The sequence below is a fragment of the Podarcis cretensis genome, assembly GCF_951804945.1.
Source record: "Podarcis cretensis genome assembly, chromosome: 8".
Taxonomy (NCBI): domain Eukaryota; kingdom Metazoa; phylum Chordata; class Lepidosauria; order Squamata; family Lacertidae; genus Podarcis; species Podarcis cretensis.
Genome location: NC_137177.1, coordinates 39751754 through 39767839, shown reverse-complemented (window position 1 = coordinate 39767839; position 16086 = coordinate 39751754). Strand labels below are relative to the sequence as shown.

The 16086-nt window shown below is 43.9% G+C and overlaps 1 protein-coding gene across 2 annotated transcripts in view; it reads right to left on the bottom strand.

Annotated features, from left to right (window-relative positions):
• WTIP (WT1 interacting protein) overlaps nucleotides 1-16086 on the bottom strand; it is a 57131-nt gene that overhangs the window by 4774 nt on the left and 36271 nt on the right. For both annotated transcript variants that reach the window (XM_079988422.1, XR_013841891.1), the window contains exons 4-7: nucleotides 4269-4331; nucleotides 3558-3688; nucleotides 1902-1953; nucleotides 531-599 (exon numbers count right to left, since the gene is read on the bottom strand). In XM_079988422.1, the coding sequence (XP_079844548.1) occupies nucleotides 531-599; nucleotides 1902-1953; nucleotides 3558-3688; nucleotides 4269-4331 (315 nt within the window). Of the gene's footprint in view, nucleotides 1-530; nucleotides 600-1901; nucleotides 1954-3557; nucleotides 3689-4268; nucleotides 4332-16086 lie in introns of those variants that run through there.

Below are 16086 nucleotides of genomic sequence, written 5' to 3'. Positions count from 1 at the left end.
TGGCCCTCCAGGTGTTTTGGACTACAACTCCCAACAGCGCTTGCTGGCTTGTGGCATGGATACTTGAGGGGATGCTTCTCCCACATCAACTATGCACCAAGCTCTATCTCATAGTCCCTTCTCCAGATTCTCCTGCCACCTAAAGGGTGGAAGCAGTGCACAGAGCCTTTTCAGTGGTGGCTCCCAGCTTCTGGAACTTTCTCCAGGGAAGCTCACCTGGCCCTATCTTAATGTTTAAGTGACTGGCAAAGCTGCCCATTTCGTTTCCTCAGCCTTTTATCCTTTGATGAATTTTTGCTGCTGCTTCCAGTGCTGCATTTTACTGCTGTAAATTATTTTCCTGATATAGATTGCTGTTTAATTGTGTTTTAGGAGCTATTGTAAAGCACCCTGACATGTTTTCTAATCGAAATACTGTAAAAATAAAAATGGCGGGTGGGTAAGGCACAAGCGCCAAGTTAGTGAAGGCTGGCTTAGACCAAGGCCAAAGAGCCTGCCTTATTCAGCACCAGAGAAGCTCCAAGGTTTACCTCACAATGGTAACACTCCACGTGGTAATCCCTGTCCATCGACACCACCCGGATGGTCTCCTCGGAACCCTGATTTGAGGAAGGTAACAAGTAAGGTATGGCAGCATTCTATAATTTCCCCCTCAATGGAAATAGGCCCTCAGGGAATCCCCTCCTCATTTTTATTTTTTATTTTTGCAACTTAACAAGAAAATGCCTCTCTACTTCACCCACTCTTTGCTTTATTTGGGGAGGGGGTTTCTGGACTCTGGCTCTAGTGGAAGCAGAATTGTTCCATTTTATTCCATTCTTCTGTCAGGCAAGGATAATTCCTTGCAAAATTCAGTGTACAACTTAAGGCAGAGGTGCAGATTCCCCCCCCCCCCCGCAGAATTAGAGCTTTGTTGGGGCACTCAAGAGAGAAGGGAGGGGCCCATACACCTGCAGATTGTAAAGAAAATGGGACCTACAGCTACACACATCTGGACAGGAGCAAATACTAGAGTTTCAGGGTGAGTGGGGAGAGGAGCTCTGTGCCATGCAGATATTTTATCTGCTGGTCTAGGGAAAGGTTATCATACTGTTTCACATGTCTCACCTAAGAGAACCACCTAACAGTTTGTGTCCAGTATGTTGCTGACTCTTCGCCAATGACCCAGGAATGGCTTTTAGAGAAAAATGGAATGGATGTTGCTGTGGTTGACTGCTATCCAGGTGCACTTACTTAGGCTGCAAACATTTACTGTTAGCCAGAAAAGCATGTCAGGACCTTGTAGTCAACACATTCAACATCACCAGCAATAAGCAATTCTGTTCAGCACATTGTATTCGTTTGCACAACCACGTAATAAACAAAAAGAAACTCAACGAATATTCCCTGGCTGTCAGTTGTAGCTGGGGGCTTTTTGCTTCAGACAATTTGATATGCTTATGGAGGTGAGTAGCTAAATCTCATGGAGGAAGAGGGCGCATTTTTTGTTTAAAGAACAGACCCCTGCCAAACAGTTCCAAAGTCAGCCTGAGTTGAGATGTGGTTAGAACATCAGGTCTGTAGACAATGTATTTTATTTGCAGTCCAGAAGGGAGCAGATCCACCTTAAAAGGCTGTATAATCTCTGCCGTGAACAGGCAGATGGATTTTACTAGAAACCTTGCTAACCTACCTTTGAGTGAGTCAGAGAAGGGGATGTGGAAGAACCTGCATTTGAGACAACCACATGTCGCTTGCTTCAAAGTAGCCCTAGAATGATCTCATCATCTTCATTGTATGTGTGCGAGCATCTTAATTCTATGTCAGCAAAGTTCAAACAACACTTTTAAAGTATTGCCTTCTTAGTAAATTTAAGGAGGCATAGGGAAGGCTGCAAAGTATATGCAAATGGAATACCATACCTGTGCTGGTAAAATGGGCTGGTTACAGGAAGCACATTTTGGTGCAAAAACCCTAGTATGAAAAGAGAAAGTATGTCACACTCTTGTTTAATAAAGAAAGCAAAATAAATTTAAGAGAAGGGTGGGAGAATATGACAGCATTTTAACTACAGCTAAAGTTTGGGGTCCCTATAGCAGAAGTCTTGCTCAAGCAGTCTTCTCTTTTGGCTCAAGTCCCAAATACCCGGTTGAGGAAGCACCCTTTCCCTTATTAGTAAATTCACAATGTATCATCACTAAGAGCAAGCAGAATTTCTCAACCTGTAAGCAGGTGTTAGGCCTTCCAGATGTTGTTGAACTACAACTCCATCAGCCCTTGCAAGCATGGCCAATGAGCAAGGAAGATGGAGGTTGTAGTTCAGTAACACCTGGAGGGTCAGAGGTTCCCCACACCTGTTTCAGGGGCTGGCATTCTAAACTTTTATGAGGCACTGGGTTCAATAGTTTAAACTGGCCTCCCCCAACCAAGATTCTATTGGCTACAACGCCCATCAGCCCAAGCACCGTATGGCCATACTAGCTGGGGCTGATGAGAGTTACATTCTAAGACATCTGGAGGACCCCAACTTAGAGTAGGCTGGCTAGGAACGCAACAGACTGCTGGATCAGGCTGTTTTTGGAGTGGTCAACCAGGACCCAGCCACCAGTAACCTTAATCTCCATTAATTGGCCAGTCCTCTTTTAAAAACTATTCAAGTTGATGGCCATTACTGCATCTTGAGGGAATAGGGGTGGAATTTCATAATTTAACTATGTATTATGGGAGGCAATGTTTTATTTTATCTGTCCCGAGTCTTCCAACACTCTGCTTCATTAGACGTTCCCAAAAGTTCTAGTGTTGTGAGAGAGGGAGAAAAACTTTAACCACTTTCTCTACACCACACATAATATTATACACGTCTAGCATGCCTTTTCTTACATGCCTTTTCTCTAAACTAAAAAGCCCCAAATATTTTAATTAACACACACACATTGGAAGAGGTGGGGAAACCTCTGGTTTGGAAGGGGTAAACTTGGCTCACCTGGTGTTTGGCAGTTTCCCCCAAACCACACAAAACCTGCCCCGCAACTGACACTGCATGTGTTCTTTCTGAGCAGAGACTGAAAGGAGATTGTACAGAGCCCCCCAGGGAGCTCCAACTTTGGAGGTCTGATACATCAAGCCCTTCAAAGACCACTGATGCTTTGCCTACTCTTTGGCACTGTAAAAAAGCCCTTTAAAACTGGAGCAGCCAGATGCTATTGGACTACAACTCCCATCATCCCTGACCACTGGGCCATGGTGGCTGGGCATTGTAGTCCAATAACATCTGGAGGATATCATGTTGGCTCTCCCTAATTTAAAAGGGTGCACTCAAGGCTCAGGGCACCTCCTTGTTTAATGCCAGCCTGGCATTCAAGAGCATCTGCTGGAATGTGCAAAATTATTGCAAGGCCTTCTCTCCCTTCGCCCCATTTACTCCCTGGTATTTGAATTTGATTTAACACTGGATGATGCTTTCTTCTCGGTGCCGTTTTGCAATACCTGAAAGCAACAATCAGCTCTTCCTCATCTCATGCACAGTCCGTCCCCCCTCTTCCTCGTCCCCCCCAACATACAAGGTTCTGCGTTCTCACGTGTGATAGTCTTTCACACAGTAAATATTGTTTTCCACATCTACAGTGAACGGGACGCCATCTAGACATTCATTGCAGACCACACAGCGGAAACAGCCAGGATGGTAGGACTTCCCCAAGGCCTGCAAAATCTGGAAAAGAAACAAAGACAGCCCCAAAATCAATTCTCATTCCCTTGGAGGTATATTACCTACACAACAGCTACTACGAAATGGGTTGGCATTTGGGGAAAGAGAAGCAACACAGTGGTGAAACATCTGCTTAGTATGCAGAAGATCCTAGGTTCAGTCCCTGACATTACCAGGTAGAGCTGGTGGTGTTCCCTGTCTAACCAAGTCACTGCCAGCCAGTGTTGGCAATACTGAGTTAGACCAATGGTCTGATTCAGTATAAACGCAGCTTGCTGTGTTATTTCCCTGCTTTCATTGAGCTCTTCACAGTGACCCTGAGGTCTCTTTTCTAGTCAGTTACTGCAAGCTAGGACTCCATCACTTAATAGGTGAAGTCTCTCCTCTCACCACCTCCGCCAAAATCCCAACAACATGAAGGCACCTTACTCTATCTTTGAACTATTGTTGGCATTTCAGGAAGGAAAGGAAATTTCTTAAGGTGTGTATACATGTTTGGGTGGAGGGGAAGTAAAAGAGGGGAATAGAAACCACACACACCCCGCCTAATATTATTGCACATTTTAGAAGCCTCTCTTCTTACCATTTCCATTATGAGGTGTCCACAAATGAAGCACTTGTCCGCAGTTTGCTGAAAACCTGAATACTGTTCAAGAAAGAAAGGGAGGGAAAAGGAAAGATGGTTACTTGCTTCCTTCCTCTCTCTTGCTTGTTTTGTTTTACCTCCCAAAGCTCCCCACTCCAACAATAAGGTAAGCCAGCCAAATCTTGAAGGGCAACTGCCAATCTGGAAACATGGATGCAAAAGAAGAAGAAGAGTTTGGATTTGATATCCCACTTTATCACTGCCTGAAGGAGTCTCAAAGCGGCTAACATTCTCCTTTCCCTTCCTCCCCCACAACAAACACTCTGTGAGGTGAGTGGGGCTGAGAGACTTCAGAGAAGTGTGACTGGCCCAAGGTCACCCAGCAGCTGCATGTGGAGACGCGAACCCAGTTCACCAGATTACGAGTCTACCGCTCTTAACCACTACACCACACTGGCTCTAAACACTCTAAATCCCTCTAAACACTCATCTTCAGAGGGAGAATAATTATTCTGAGATTCTGCAAGCAGAAATTGACCCTTAATGCAGAATTATGATATTGATTGAGCAAGTTTTTGGTACTTTTGCTTAAGGGGTTTCTTTGAAAACACACAGGAGGTAACTCCAAAGGTAGCTGATATAGCTTGGAAATGAAGAAGAGATGGGCAGCAACACTTTTACATTAATAGATTATACATAATAAATACATTGCACACACAAAAAAAGGATAGACTGACAGTAACATATAATGAACTAATAAAACTGAGCATCCTTGAGTTAAATTCAGCAGAGTAAAATGGTGGTGGTGAAACAAAAACAGTGGCTGGTCAAACTGTACCTAATAAGTGTTTATGGTTGCATCCTTGCCATGGCCGTTGTTCCAGGGCAGATTTTACAATCAGATTATTATTTGATAGATAGATAGATAGATAGATAGATAGATAGATAGATAGATAGATAGACAGACAGATAGATAATAGTTGTAACTGTATTTTCTCAAAACTTTTTGAGAAAAAGGAATGAGAAATATTTTAAAAAGAGACAAACAGCCCAACAAGAAGCTTGCAGGAGATACAGAATGTTGACATTTGGCCAAGGAATTAGCTTGCTGATGTCTCTGACAACTTACAGTAAGCATCTTGGAGGAGGAAGAGGAAGAGTATCAGGTCCCTGGTATTTTTCTTGTTATTAAAAAAATCTCCCCTCCCTATGTCACTTGATAATGTTTCCAGCTAACAGAAAGAGGGTGGGATTAACCATTTTTGCTTTTGCACTCATATCCCACAATTTTACAATAGCAAGTACCAGGTATGTTGAGTGGCAGGTAGCAAAGCCTGATCCCTCTTGCCACACAGCGCAGGAAGGCCTTGAGATGGAGAAGAAAACGGGGGCCCCTTCCCTTCCCTTGAACACTCTCCCTCTCTTTGGAAGGCTTGTCCGGCATCATCAGGCTCCTTTCCAGGCTGCCTGGAACCCCAAACAGGAGTACTTCCCATATGGGGTGAGGATATGTTTTGTTGCAATTGAAATGGTAGAGTTTAGTTGCAGAAAATGAGAGAGGATAGTTAAAGACAAGAGATTACGTTTTCTCAGCCTCCCTCAAAATGTAAACATACATGTGTAAGCAGAGTGTGCCAGACAAGTGCTTTGAACACCAAAATGACCGACCCACCACAACCTCTGTGAAATACCAGCCAGCTAATCTTTAAACACTTATTTGCTAGGGGATGGACTTTACCTCACCTTCCTTCAGTCCAGTGTAAATATGATGCCACACGACTGCCCTCTTCTCCCATGCAAAAGGGGTGCTCCACTATTGGCACAGCACTACCCTTTCAATAATGCACTGGTCTGACTTAAGCCACCGCTTAGTTCGGCATTTGATTATTTGAACCAATTTGGGGCTATTGCAGGGATCACTTCTGTGGGGTGTGGGTGTTGAAGTGTATCCTGTAGATAAGACATGGAACACAGTACAAGGGCAGGAAAAGAGGTGAACTTGTCTAGACCACGTCAAATGGCCTTGAAAGCATGGTGGAGGCAGGGGTGTGAGGCCATGCGTCTAGTCACTGTGAATACAGAGGTGTGTGGGTCTATGTGCTTGCATGCACACACTAACACATACAAAAATGCAGGAGGTGAATGCAAAAGAAGAGCAGCTACTTTAAAATAAACTACAACAAGCTGGATTTCAACAAACAAATTCACTTAAAGCCCCCACAAATCTTTTAAAAATTGCAGCAAATCAAAATTGCTTTTGACCTAAAGCTGATTTTGGATCCAAGATTCTACATACGTGTGCATGCACCTGTGTTTTTAAGGGAATAATTATTCCTTAGTATTTGTTTTTATTCTTTATTACTCTGTTGCTTCTCTGCACTGTATTCGGTGCCATTTTGGTTTTTTTGCACACGCTGCACCAGGCTAAACATGCCCAACTCCCTTAACTATTCCTGAAACCAAGACTTATGAGGAATGGTTGAGGGAGTTGGATATGTTCAGCCTGGAAAAGAGGAATCTGAGAGGAGATATTCCAGCCATCTTCAAATATCTAAAGGGCTGTCACATGGAAGATCAAGCAAGGTTGTTTTCTCCTGCTCTGGAGGCTAGAACCCAAACCAATGACAAGAAAGGAGATCCTGAATAAACATCAGGAAGAACTTATGACAATAAGAACTATTCAACAGTGAAGCAGACTCTATTGGGAGGTGGTCGACTCTCCTTCCTTGGAGGTTTTTAAGCAGAGGCTGGATGACCATCTGTCATGGATGCTTTAGCTGAGATTCCTGCATTACAAGGGGCTGGATTCTACAATTCCATGAACTAATCCCAAATTATGTTATCAAAAGTAAATTAAGCAAGTAGTTTTGAATGCCTACTTGCTTATTCTAGATACATAACTGTGGCTGTAACTCTTATATATGTGGCCTTGTTATGGAGAATGGATTTAAAAACAAAGACAGATCTAGACCAGATCTATTTAGTCCATAGCTGTCAAGTGTCCCTTATTTGAAGGGACAGTCCCTTATTCCAGGGCCATGTCCCGCTGCTGTCCCTTATTGATGGATGTCCCTTAAATGTCCCTTAAATGATTTCCCTTAAATTTCAAAGGAAGCAGCTCCTCTCCCTCCTTCCCTGCCGGCCAGGGAGGAGGGAGGCTCCAACTGTGTTGCTTGGCTGTGTTGCTCACCCAATAAGAAGTCTAAGAACGACTGGGGGGTGGAGCTTGCATGCCTTGTGTGTGGCTAGTTAATGCAAGCTGAGGGTTTTTTTGAATGCCGGACGCCATTTTGTTGCACATGCTGCTGCAAACTTTGCAGTGCAAAGCCAGGCCGGGGAGCCATCTTAAGTTGAGGCTGCATAGGCCTTGTGGTGCATGTGATTCAGATTCTATTCAGTTGAACCTCTGGTTACAAAGTTGGTTGGACAGTGTTCTCAGAGCTACCAGCATGGGTTTGACCAGACTGCAGGAAGACTGGAGTGCCTGGAACAGGTGAGGCTGCAGGTCCCTTATTTTCAAGGCTGCTGGTCCCTTATTTTCAAATCTGTAAGTTGACAGCTATGATTTAGTCTTACATGCTAAAATGGATGTAGTCTTCTTCCTACCAAGGAACTTGGGAGTGTTTAGCCTCATGACATCTTTGCAAGTTAGCCAGGGAAGCTGTTCTTTTTGAAAAGTGCGCCAGAATTCAAGACTGCGGTGCGCAGGGATTTAACTCAAATCCAATATCCGGGGGTGGGGAGAGCATGCTTGGCAGCTGTGGGGTGCCTATCGGCAGGTGAGGCCCAACAAACTTTTCCATAGCCCAGCATGAACTGAGTAACCAGGGTGCTCTGGGGGCCCTCCGCAGATGAGTCCATTGAAAAGGTTTCCCTGAAAAATTGAAAGCAATAATGCACAACTGTCCTACACTTTTAAGGAATCATCAAGATCTTCTCTGCTGTCTTCCCTTCTTGCTTTGCTCTCCTCCTTTTTATCCCACCAGGAAAATGAAGCACTAGCCTCCAGAAGGCATGGGCTTCTGGCTATAGCGGTGACCATCTGGCCAGCATGTTTCATGAGGCCATGACCTCAGGGCTGAAGAGGAACAGGTGGGAAGGGCAGACGGCAAAGGATTATCAATGGTGTAAGCCTAGCTAATTCTCCAAGCCTGTCACTGTGAATTTAATTGAACCATCTGGCTGTCATTTGATAAGAAAGGCAAAGGACCATTTATTGATTAATAGGGGACAGAACTCCTGAAGAATCAAATGGCCTTGGAGGCAGGTTGAAATCATTTATGGTCCCTGGATGGCCATAAATTATGCTATTTAGTGGAGAAAAGAGGGAAGCTGATACAAAATCTATTTTCTATGTGACTAAACCAATTGCATTAAGCCCATATTTTGTGTTTAATGGAATAAGTGAGTTTGTAAAAGGAGGGGGAAGGGGGGGGGAAGTTGTTTGTAAGAGATGATTTTCCCACTTAAGAAAATAGCCACAAATTCAACAACTGTTTTGGGATTTTCTGCCGTGTTCTGGATTTAACACCCATCTCCCTGCTGTGTACCCATTTGGTGGCTAGAGGAAGGCTCACCTGTCAGAGCTGACTGGAAGGACACCTCCAATCAAACAAACTCTGAATAGCCTATCATGGGGGGGGGGGTGCCTTTGGATTGGTGTGTTAGGCTGTAAGCCACTCAGGCAACAATGTTACTAAGCAACATTATACAAATCTGATGGATGGATGGATGGATAGATGGATAGATGGATGGATTTCCTATCACTGTTTTGAAATTTAGCCTTGAATATATACGTACTAATTTTGAACACACTGTATTTTAAACAGACTAAAAAGAATCTGATAGAGTTTATACGTGAAATGAACACAGGGCATCTAATCGCCTAATATTAAAACAGACTCAATATAAAATACACAGAAGACATACTCCTTCCGTCTACATTTTGTGAATGAATTGTTTATGGGTGTTTTGTTTTTGTTTTTTAAATTGAATTATTCATCTATTACATGCTGCTTCAAAGGGGAGAACACAAGTTCTTCTTTTTCTTTTTCTTTCTGTAAAGCATACATAGGAAAATTTGTGATTAGTGATGCATCCTTGTGTATTGTTGTATATTGTATATTGGAGTGGGTTGTTGTGTAAGTTAATGTTGATTGTTGAATAAAGTTTATTTTAAGAGCAAAACAAAGGAGAGAACACAATCATGGATTTTCATACATTTAGTAAAGAACAGAAAAGGCAGAGGCTAGAAAGAGAAGTATCTTAACCTCAGGATTTCCTCTGAGAAAATGCTCTAGAACACCCTTTTCAGTTCATTATCATGCAACCTTTGTACCTCCTTGCCTGGGGTTCTAGATCAGCCCCCACCCCAACCAGGTGCCCTGCAGATATTCTGAACTGCAACTCCCTAGGCCAGAACTACCAATTTGGATTACAACTGCCTACAGCTCCAGCTGGAATAGCTGTGATGCTGGAGTTGATGGAAGGGGTAGTTCAAAAGAGCTGGAGGGCACCAGGCTGGGGAAGATGATCTAGACCAGGGGTCAGCAAACTTTTTCAGCAGGGGGCCGGTCCACTGTCCCTCAGACCTTGTGGGGGGCCGGACTATATTTGGACGACGACGAATTCCTATGCCCCACAAATAACCCAGAGATGCATTTTAAATAAAAGCACACATTCTACTCATGTAAAAACACGCAGATTCCCAGACCATCCGCAGTCCGGATTTAGAAGGCGATTGGGGCGGATCCGGTCCCCGGGCCTTTGTTTGCCTGCCCATGATCTAGAGACCTAAGCCTAAAATGCTCTCCCTCGCTCTCTGTGTGTGATGGCTTGTATAAACCCCCCAACCCCAAACATATCCCACATCTAAGAATTGTGAAGTGAAATTTAGAGTGCAAACAATAAACCCTTCTGAGGCTCCTGACGCAGCATAACCACTATTTATTTGAATGGCTTTGTCAGCATTTAAAAGACCTTTGACAAAACCCATAATGACACCACCACACACCTAGCCTAGGATAATGATTCAGATAATGCAGGCTTGCACATGCAAAGTGCTTTCCAATTTAGAACTTCTCACAAGAAAACCCCATGACTGTCTCACTGTTGAGCAGAAATCTCCAATGAGACTTTGCTCCAAAGAATACAGAGAGGCAGCGTCCCCTCAGTCAGCTTACATTCATCAGCATTTCACCCTGTGTTTGGACCTCAATTTTATAAAGGACTGTTTGGTCCAATGTGCAAAAAGCTCTGCTAAAATAATCACAGCTTTGAGTATAAATCCTTCACCATAAAGAGAAACAACTCTCATCTTTTTCAGGCCAGTCTACCTTTTCCTTCATGTGTTTTCTGCATTCTTACAACCAGTGCCCTCCATCATTACTTTTTCCCACTTGGACTTCTTGTTTTGTTTTTGCAGTATAGAAAAAAAAATATTATGCTGATTTAACACTGCACAAGTCATCGGCAAGCTCCTCTGTGACTGGAAATTCCCCCTTTATGCTTTTTTTAAAAAACTCTTTGATAGGCAGACCTCCCAGTTTTGCCCAGAGGCTAAAGGAACTGAAAATCTAAAAACTGACTACATGGCTGGCTGCTCTCCTGTTATCCACTCCAGCCACAGGGTACCTCCCCATCTGATCTCTTGCAGATTCATTTCTTTTGCTTTTCTTTTTGCAGATGAGCTCACTTCTCTTTCTCCTTAGCACTGTTTTACACCCTATGAGGCATTCTTGTTAAATGGGACATAGCAATGTAAAAATAAAATTAAAATTAAGTAGTCCCAAAGAAGGGGAAATAATACAGTGGTGCCCCGCAAGACGATTGCCTCGCAAGACGGAAAACTCGCTAGACGAAAGAGTTTTCCGTTTTGGAGGTGCTTCGCAAAACGAATTTCCTATGGGCTTGCTTCGCAAGATGAAAATGTCTTGCGAGTTCCTGCGGGTTCCCCCCCCCTTTTCTAAGCCGCTAAGCCGCTTATCCGCTAAGCCGCTAATAGCGCTAATCCGCTAAGCCGTCAATGGGCTTGCTTCACAAGACGAAAAAACCGCTAGACGAAGAGAATCGCGGAACGGATTCTTTTCGTCTTGCGAGGCACCACTGTACGTAGAATCTTATGAGTTGGAAGGGATTCCAAGGGTCATCTAGTCCAACCCCAATACAATGCAGGAATCTCAGCTAAAGCATTCATGACAGATGGCCATCCAACCTCTGTTTAAAAACCTCCAAGGAAGGAGAGTCCACCACCTCTTGTGGGAGTCTGTTCCACTGCCAAACAGCTCTTACTGTCAGAAAGTTTTTCCAAATGTTGTGTCGGAATCTCTTTTCTTGCGGCTTAAAGTTCAAGTCCTACCCTCCAGAGCAGGAGAAAATAAGCATGCTCCCTCCTCCATGTGACAGCCCATAAGTTATTTGAAGATGGCTATCATATCTCCTCCCAGTCTCCCCTCTTCCAAGCTAAACATACCCAGCTCCTTCAAGCGCTCCTCAGAAGGCTTAGTTTCCAGGCCCTTGATCATCTTGGTTGCCCTCCTCTTCACACGTTCCAGCTTGTCAACATCCTACTTAAACTATGGTGCCCAGAACTGGACATAGTATTCCAGGTGTGGTCTGACCAAGGTAGAAGAGAGTGCTACTATTACTTCCCTTGATCTGGACACTAAGCTTCTGTTGATGCAGCCTAGAATAGCATTAGCTTTTTTTGCTGCTGCATCACACTGTTGACTCATGTTAAGCTTGTGGCCCATCAAGACCCCTAGATCCTTTTCACATGTACTGCTAGAAAGCCAGATGTCCCCCATGCTAATTTGTGCATCTGGTTCTTCCTGCCTAAGTGCAGAACCTTACATTTGTCCCTATTGAAAGTCATCTTGTTAGCTTGCACCCAGTTCTTCAATCTGTTATGGTCATTTTGAATTCTGATTCTGTCTTCTGTGGCATTAGCTACCCTCCCAGTTTGGTGTCATCTGTAAATTTGATAAGCATCCCATCAATTCCTTCACCCAAGTCATTTATAAAGATGTTAAACAACAACGGGCCCAGGACAGAATCCTGCAGCACCCTACTTCTCACTTTTTTCCAGGATGACGAGGAACCATTAATGAGTTCTCCACTTAACATTTACCTCGTTCAACCCACATTTTACCAGCATCCTTGTGAGAATATCATGGGGGACTTTGTCAAAAGCCTTACTGAAATCAAGATTCACTATGTCCACAGCATTTCCCTGAACCACCAAGTTTGTAATTCCATGAAGAAGAAGAAATCAGATTGGTCTGGAATGACTTATTTTTGAGAAACCTATGCTGGGTTTTAGTAATCACAGCATCATTTGCTAAATCCTCACAGACCGACAGTTGAATTATCTGTTCTAGATCCTTCCCTGGTATCAATGTCAAGCTCACTGGTTGGTAGCTACCTGGGTCTTCCTTTTCCCCTTTTTGGAAGATGGGGACAACATTTGCCCACCTCCGGTCTGTAGGGACCTCACCTGTTCTCCAAGAATTCTCAAAGATAATAGGCAAAGGCTCTGAAATTACATCCACAAGCTCCTTTAATACCCTTGGATGCAGCTCATCAGGCCCTGGAGATTTGAATCCATTTAAAGTAGCTAGGTGTTCCCTTACTACCTCTTTTCCTATCTTGGGCTGCAGCTCCCACCTTAAATCATTTATTCTGTTATCACCAGGTTGGACAGGCTTCCTCAAACTTGGCCCTCCAGATGTTTTGAGACTACAATTCCCATCGTCCCTGACCACTGGTCCTGCTAGCTAGGGATCATGGGAGTAGTAGGCCAAAAACATCTGGAGGGCTGAGTTTGAGGATGCCTGAGATTGGGCATCGCTTTCCTTTTGGGTGAAGACAGAGGCAAAGAAGGTGTTGAGTAGTTCTGCCTTTTCTATGTCACCCAATAGCATTTAACATAATGTTGAATTATGTATATCTGTGGCCAACAGGCAAAGTTGGACCTGATCTGTGCACTGTATATTCAGAAAGCCGCAACCTCAACAAGCATGTTTTTTCCTGCATCCACTAGAACTTTAAAAGGAATGTTGACGTATGTAAGGATGAAGAGTAGAGGTTTTTGCATGAGTTTGTGTTTTGTATTGTTTTAAATGCAGTAGCTACTTTTCTGGATTTTAATTGCTTTTGATATATTTATTGTCTTGAAACAATTGATTAATGATGATGATGTTAAGAGGGGTGTGGCTGCTATTTGCCTGTAGCTCCTTACCATAACTCCTAATATAACTATAAGAGAATTGACATCACACGGAGGAGCCAGGAAAGTAGTGAACGGCTGATGTGGAATTTAGCTATAGGTGTGCTTGCGATGAAGACTGACACTGAGCTGGATGGATGGCATGAATTGTTCAGTTGCTTATGAAGCTAAGTGTTTTGCAGTCCGACTTCTGTGAGGGAAGGGAAAGTTGCCAGTTTGACTGCGGCTAAAACCTCACACAAGGGCAGGCTAAGACCAGGAATTGCTCCCATGATGTAGAGATGCCAAGACGCAGCAGGCCCCTGAGACAAGGGGGCAGGCCTGTGGGGTGGGGGTGGGGTGAGAATCCAAATACACTTGCCCAGAGCCTCAGAAAGCTAAGATGGCTGGGAGAAGGTGGCCCAAAGGGGCCAGCTGCTTTTTTGTTTTGAAAGACTTCCACCCCAGGCCTCAGACAAGCTTTGCACGGGCCTGCAAGGAGGACACAGAGCAAGGAGTGGACTTGTGTTGAGGAAAAGGGCAGGAGGCCAAAGGGTACTTAGGCAAGAAGTGGCATAAGAAAGAGCAGGCTCTAAAGAAACCACACAGCACTTAAGGTTTAAAAAGGGCTGCTTCTTATGGAGGTTGGGAGAAAGAGACAGGTGTGCTATGGAGGCTCATCCAAAACAGGATGATGCAAGGAAGAGGTGGCTAAGTTTAGATTTGAGCCTTTTATTTACAACGGGGGCAGGGGTGCTGTCTATTCTCTGGTCCATTCAAAAAAGTTGTCTGGTGGTGAGGTGTGTATTTTGTCATCAAAGGACAGCTCTATGAAAAAGTGGACAATGTGGGCTGCACAGCCATCAAGCACACTGAATCCGGCACAGCTGGGATGTGACTTACAAAAAGCCAAAGAGGTATGTTAGCATACTTCCTCCAAGAGCTGGAGTGGACGCTGCTTGTTGAATTTTGCTGCACTTCTTATACTTCCTGGACAGGGATATATTTACTTTATTTATTATTGCACCGGTATCCCATCTTTTCTCCAAAGATCTCTAGGCAGCAAACACACTTCTCCCTCTCTCCATTTTATCCTCACAACAACCCTGTGAGGCGGGTTAGCTTAAGAGATAGTGGCTGGCCCAAAGTGATCCAGTAGGCTTCACAGCGGGGGGGGGGGATTTGAACCCTGGTTTCCCAGGTCCTACTCATGAGCTACTTAACACCACCTGAAGCCATGCCAAAAAACATGATTTCGTTTTTGAGACTTCAACCAATGTGGCCCCAGGTATTTCCTGACTCTTCTCTAGAACCATGAAGAAAACTGTTAAGAAAGCTGCTTAAAAACAAAGTACTGTAATATATGAGACTCCGAGGATACCAAAGCATACTACAGAACAATCTACATAGTAACAGAGAACTCAGTTCACCAAATGCTGATCCACAGGCAGCCAAAATATACAGAAGAAGGAATGTATCAATAGTCTTTGGGGAACTCCAATGTTGCCAGACATACAACTTTAGGAGAGGGAAAAAACAATGGGACATCCACCATTGGGTGGGGAATGGGAGTGGCCTGGAAAGGGACGCGGCTGGTGCCCTGAAGTCCACGCTGCAACATTCTGTTGTAGGTCCCACTTGTGATGGACCAATGGCAAGAGAGTTTATTGAAGCTCCAATTCTGCAGATATTTCCAATCTCTTCCAAGTCCAACTTATAATTGGCTGACTACATCTCTCAGACTGTACTGACAACTTAAAATGTAAATGAGATGCAGCTTTTATTCCTAGCATCATGAAAGCCTGGTAATGAGCTCTAGTCCTCCAGCTCCTGCCATGGACCTCACTGCCAGACACTCTGTCTGCTTCAGTACAGTGTGGAAAACATCTCCTCAATCTTTTGCCAGTATCAACAGTGAGTTATTTGGCTTTTCTTTAACCTGGTATTTAAAGGCAAGTGGGTGGAGAGCACCCAAGTTGTTCCTGATTAAAAATAGCAAGCCATATTTCCTTTGCCTCTAATTACGCTGCAATTTATCGACAAAATGGAGGAAGAATGTCTAGTTGGGATTATTTATGAGAGCAAAAGGCAGATGGGATTTTTTCCCCTCTCTAATGCAAGAATGGTCCCCTTGCTGAATGCCAGGCCTGGTCCAACTGCCTAAGCAGCCACAACAGGCAATAGCAGCCACGTTCATATGTAACACTAAGCTAATGAGTTGTTCCACATTCAACGAAACAGCAGTTTCTTTTAGCAAAGCATGGTTTGTTTTCCATTGGCCTGTTCTTCACTGCCCACCTGATATCTCAAACACCTTTGCAGCACCCTAATACAGCCATCACCCGTTCCCATCCCAAAGCTGGAAGCAGGATGAGGGCGACATGCAGTCAGTCATAGACTGTTTGCAGACACCAAAGCCAAGAAGCAAGACAAACAATCTTTGTGCTCCAAGTTATCTGTTTGTTTCTGCATTAATAATCCACCAGAAGGCCAAGAGTTACAAGGGACACAAGCACAATTCAGTCCAAAAGAGCAGCAGCAATAATTATAAACACAAAATCCATTAATGGTTGTACAACACACATCTCCTAAAAGATGATTGGTCTTATT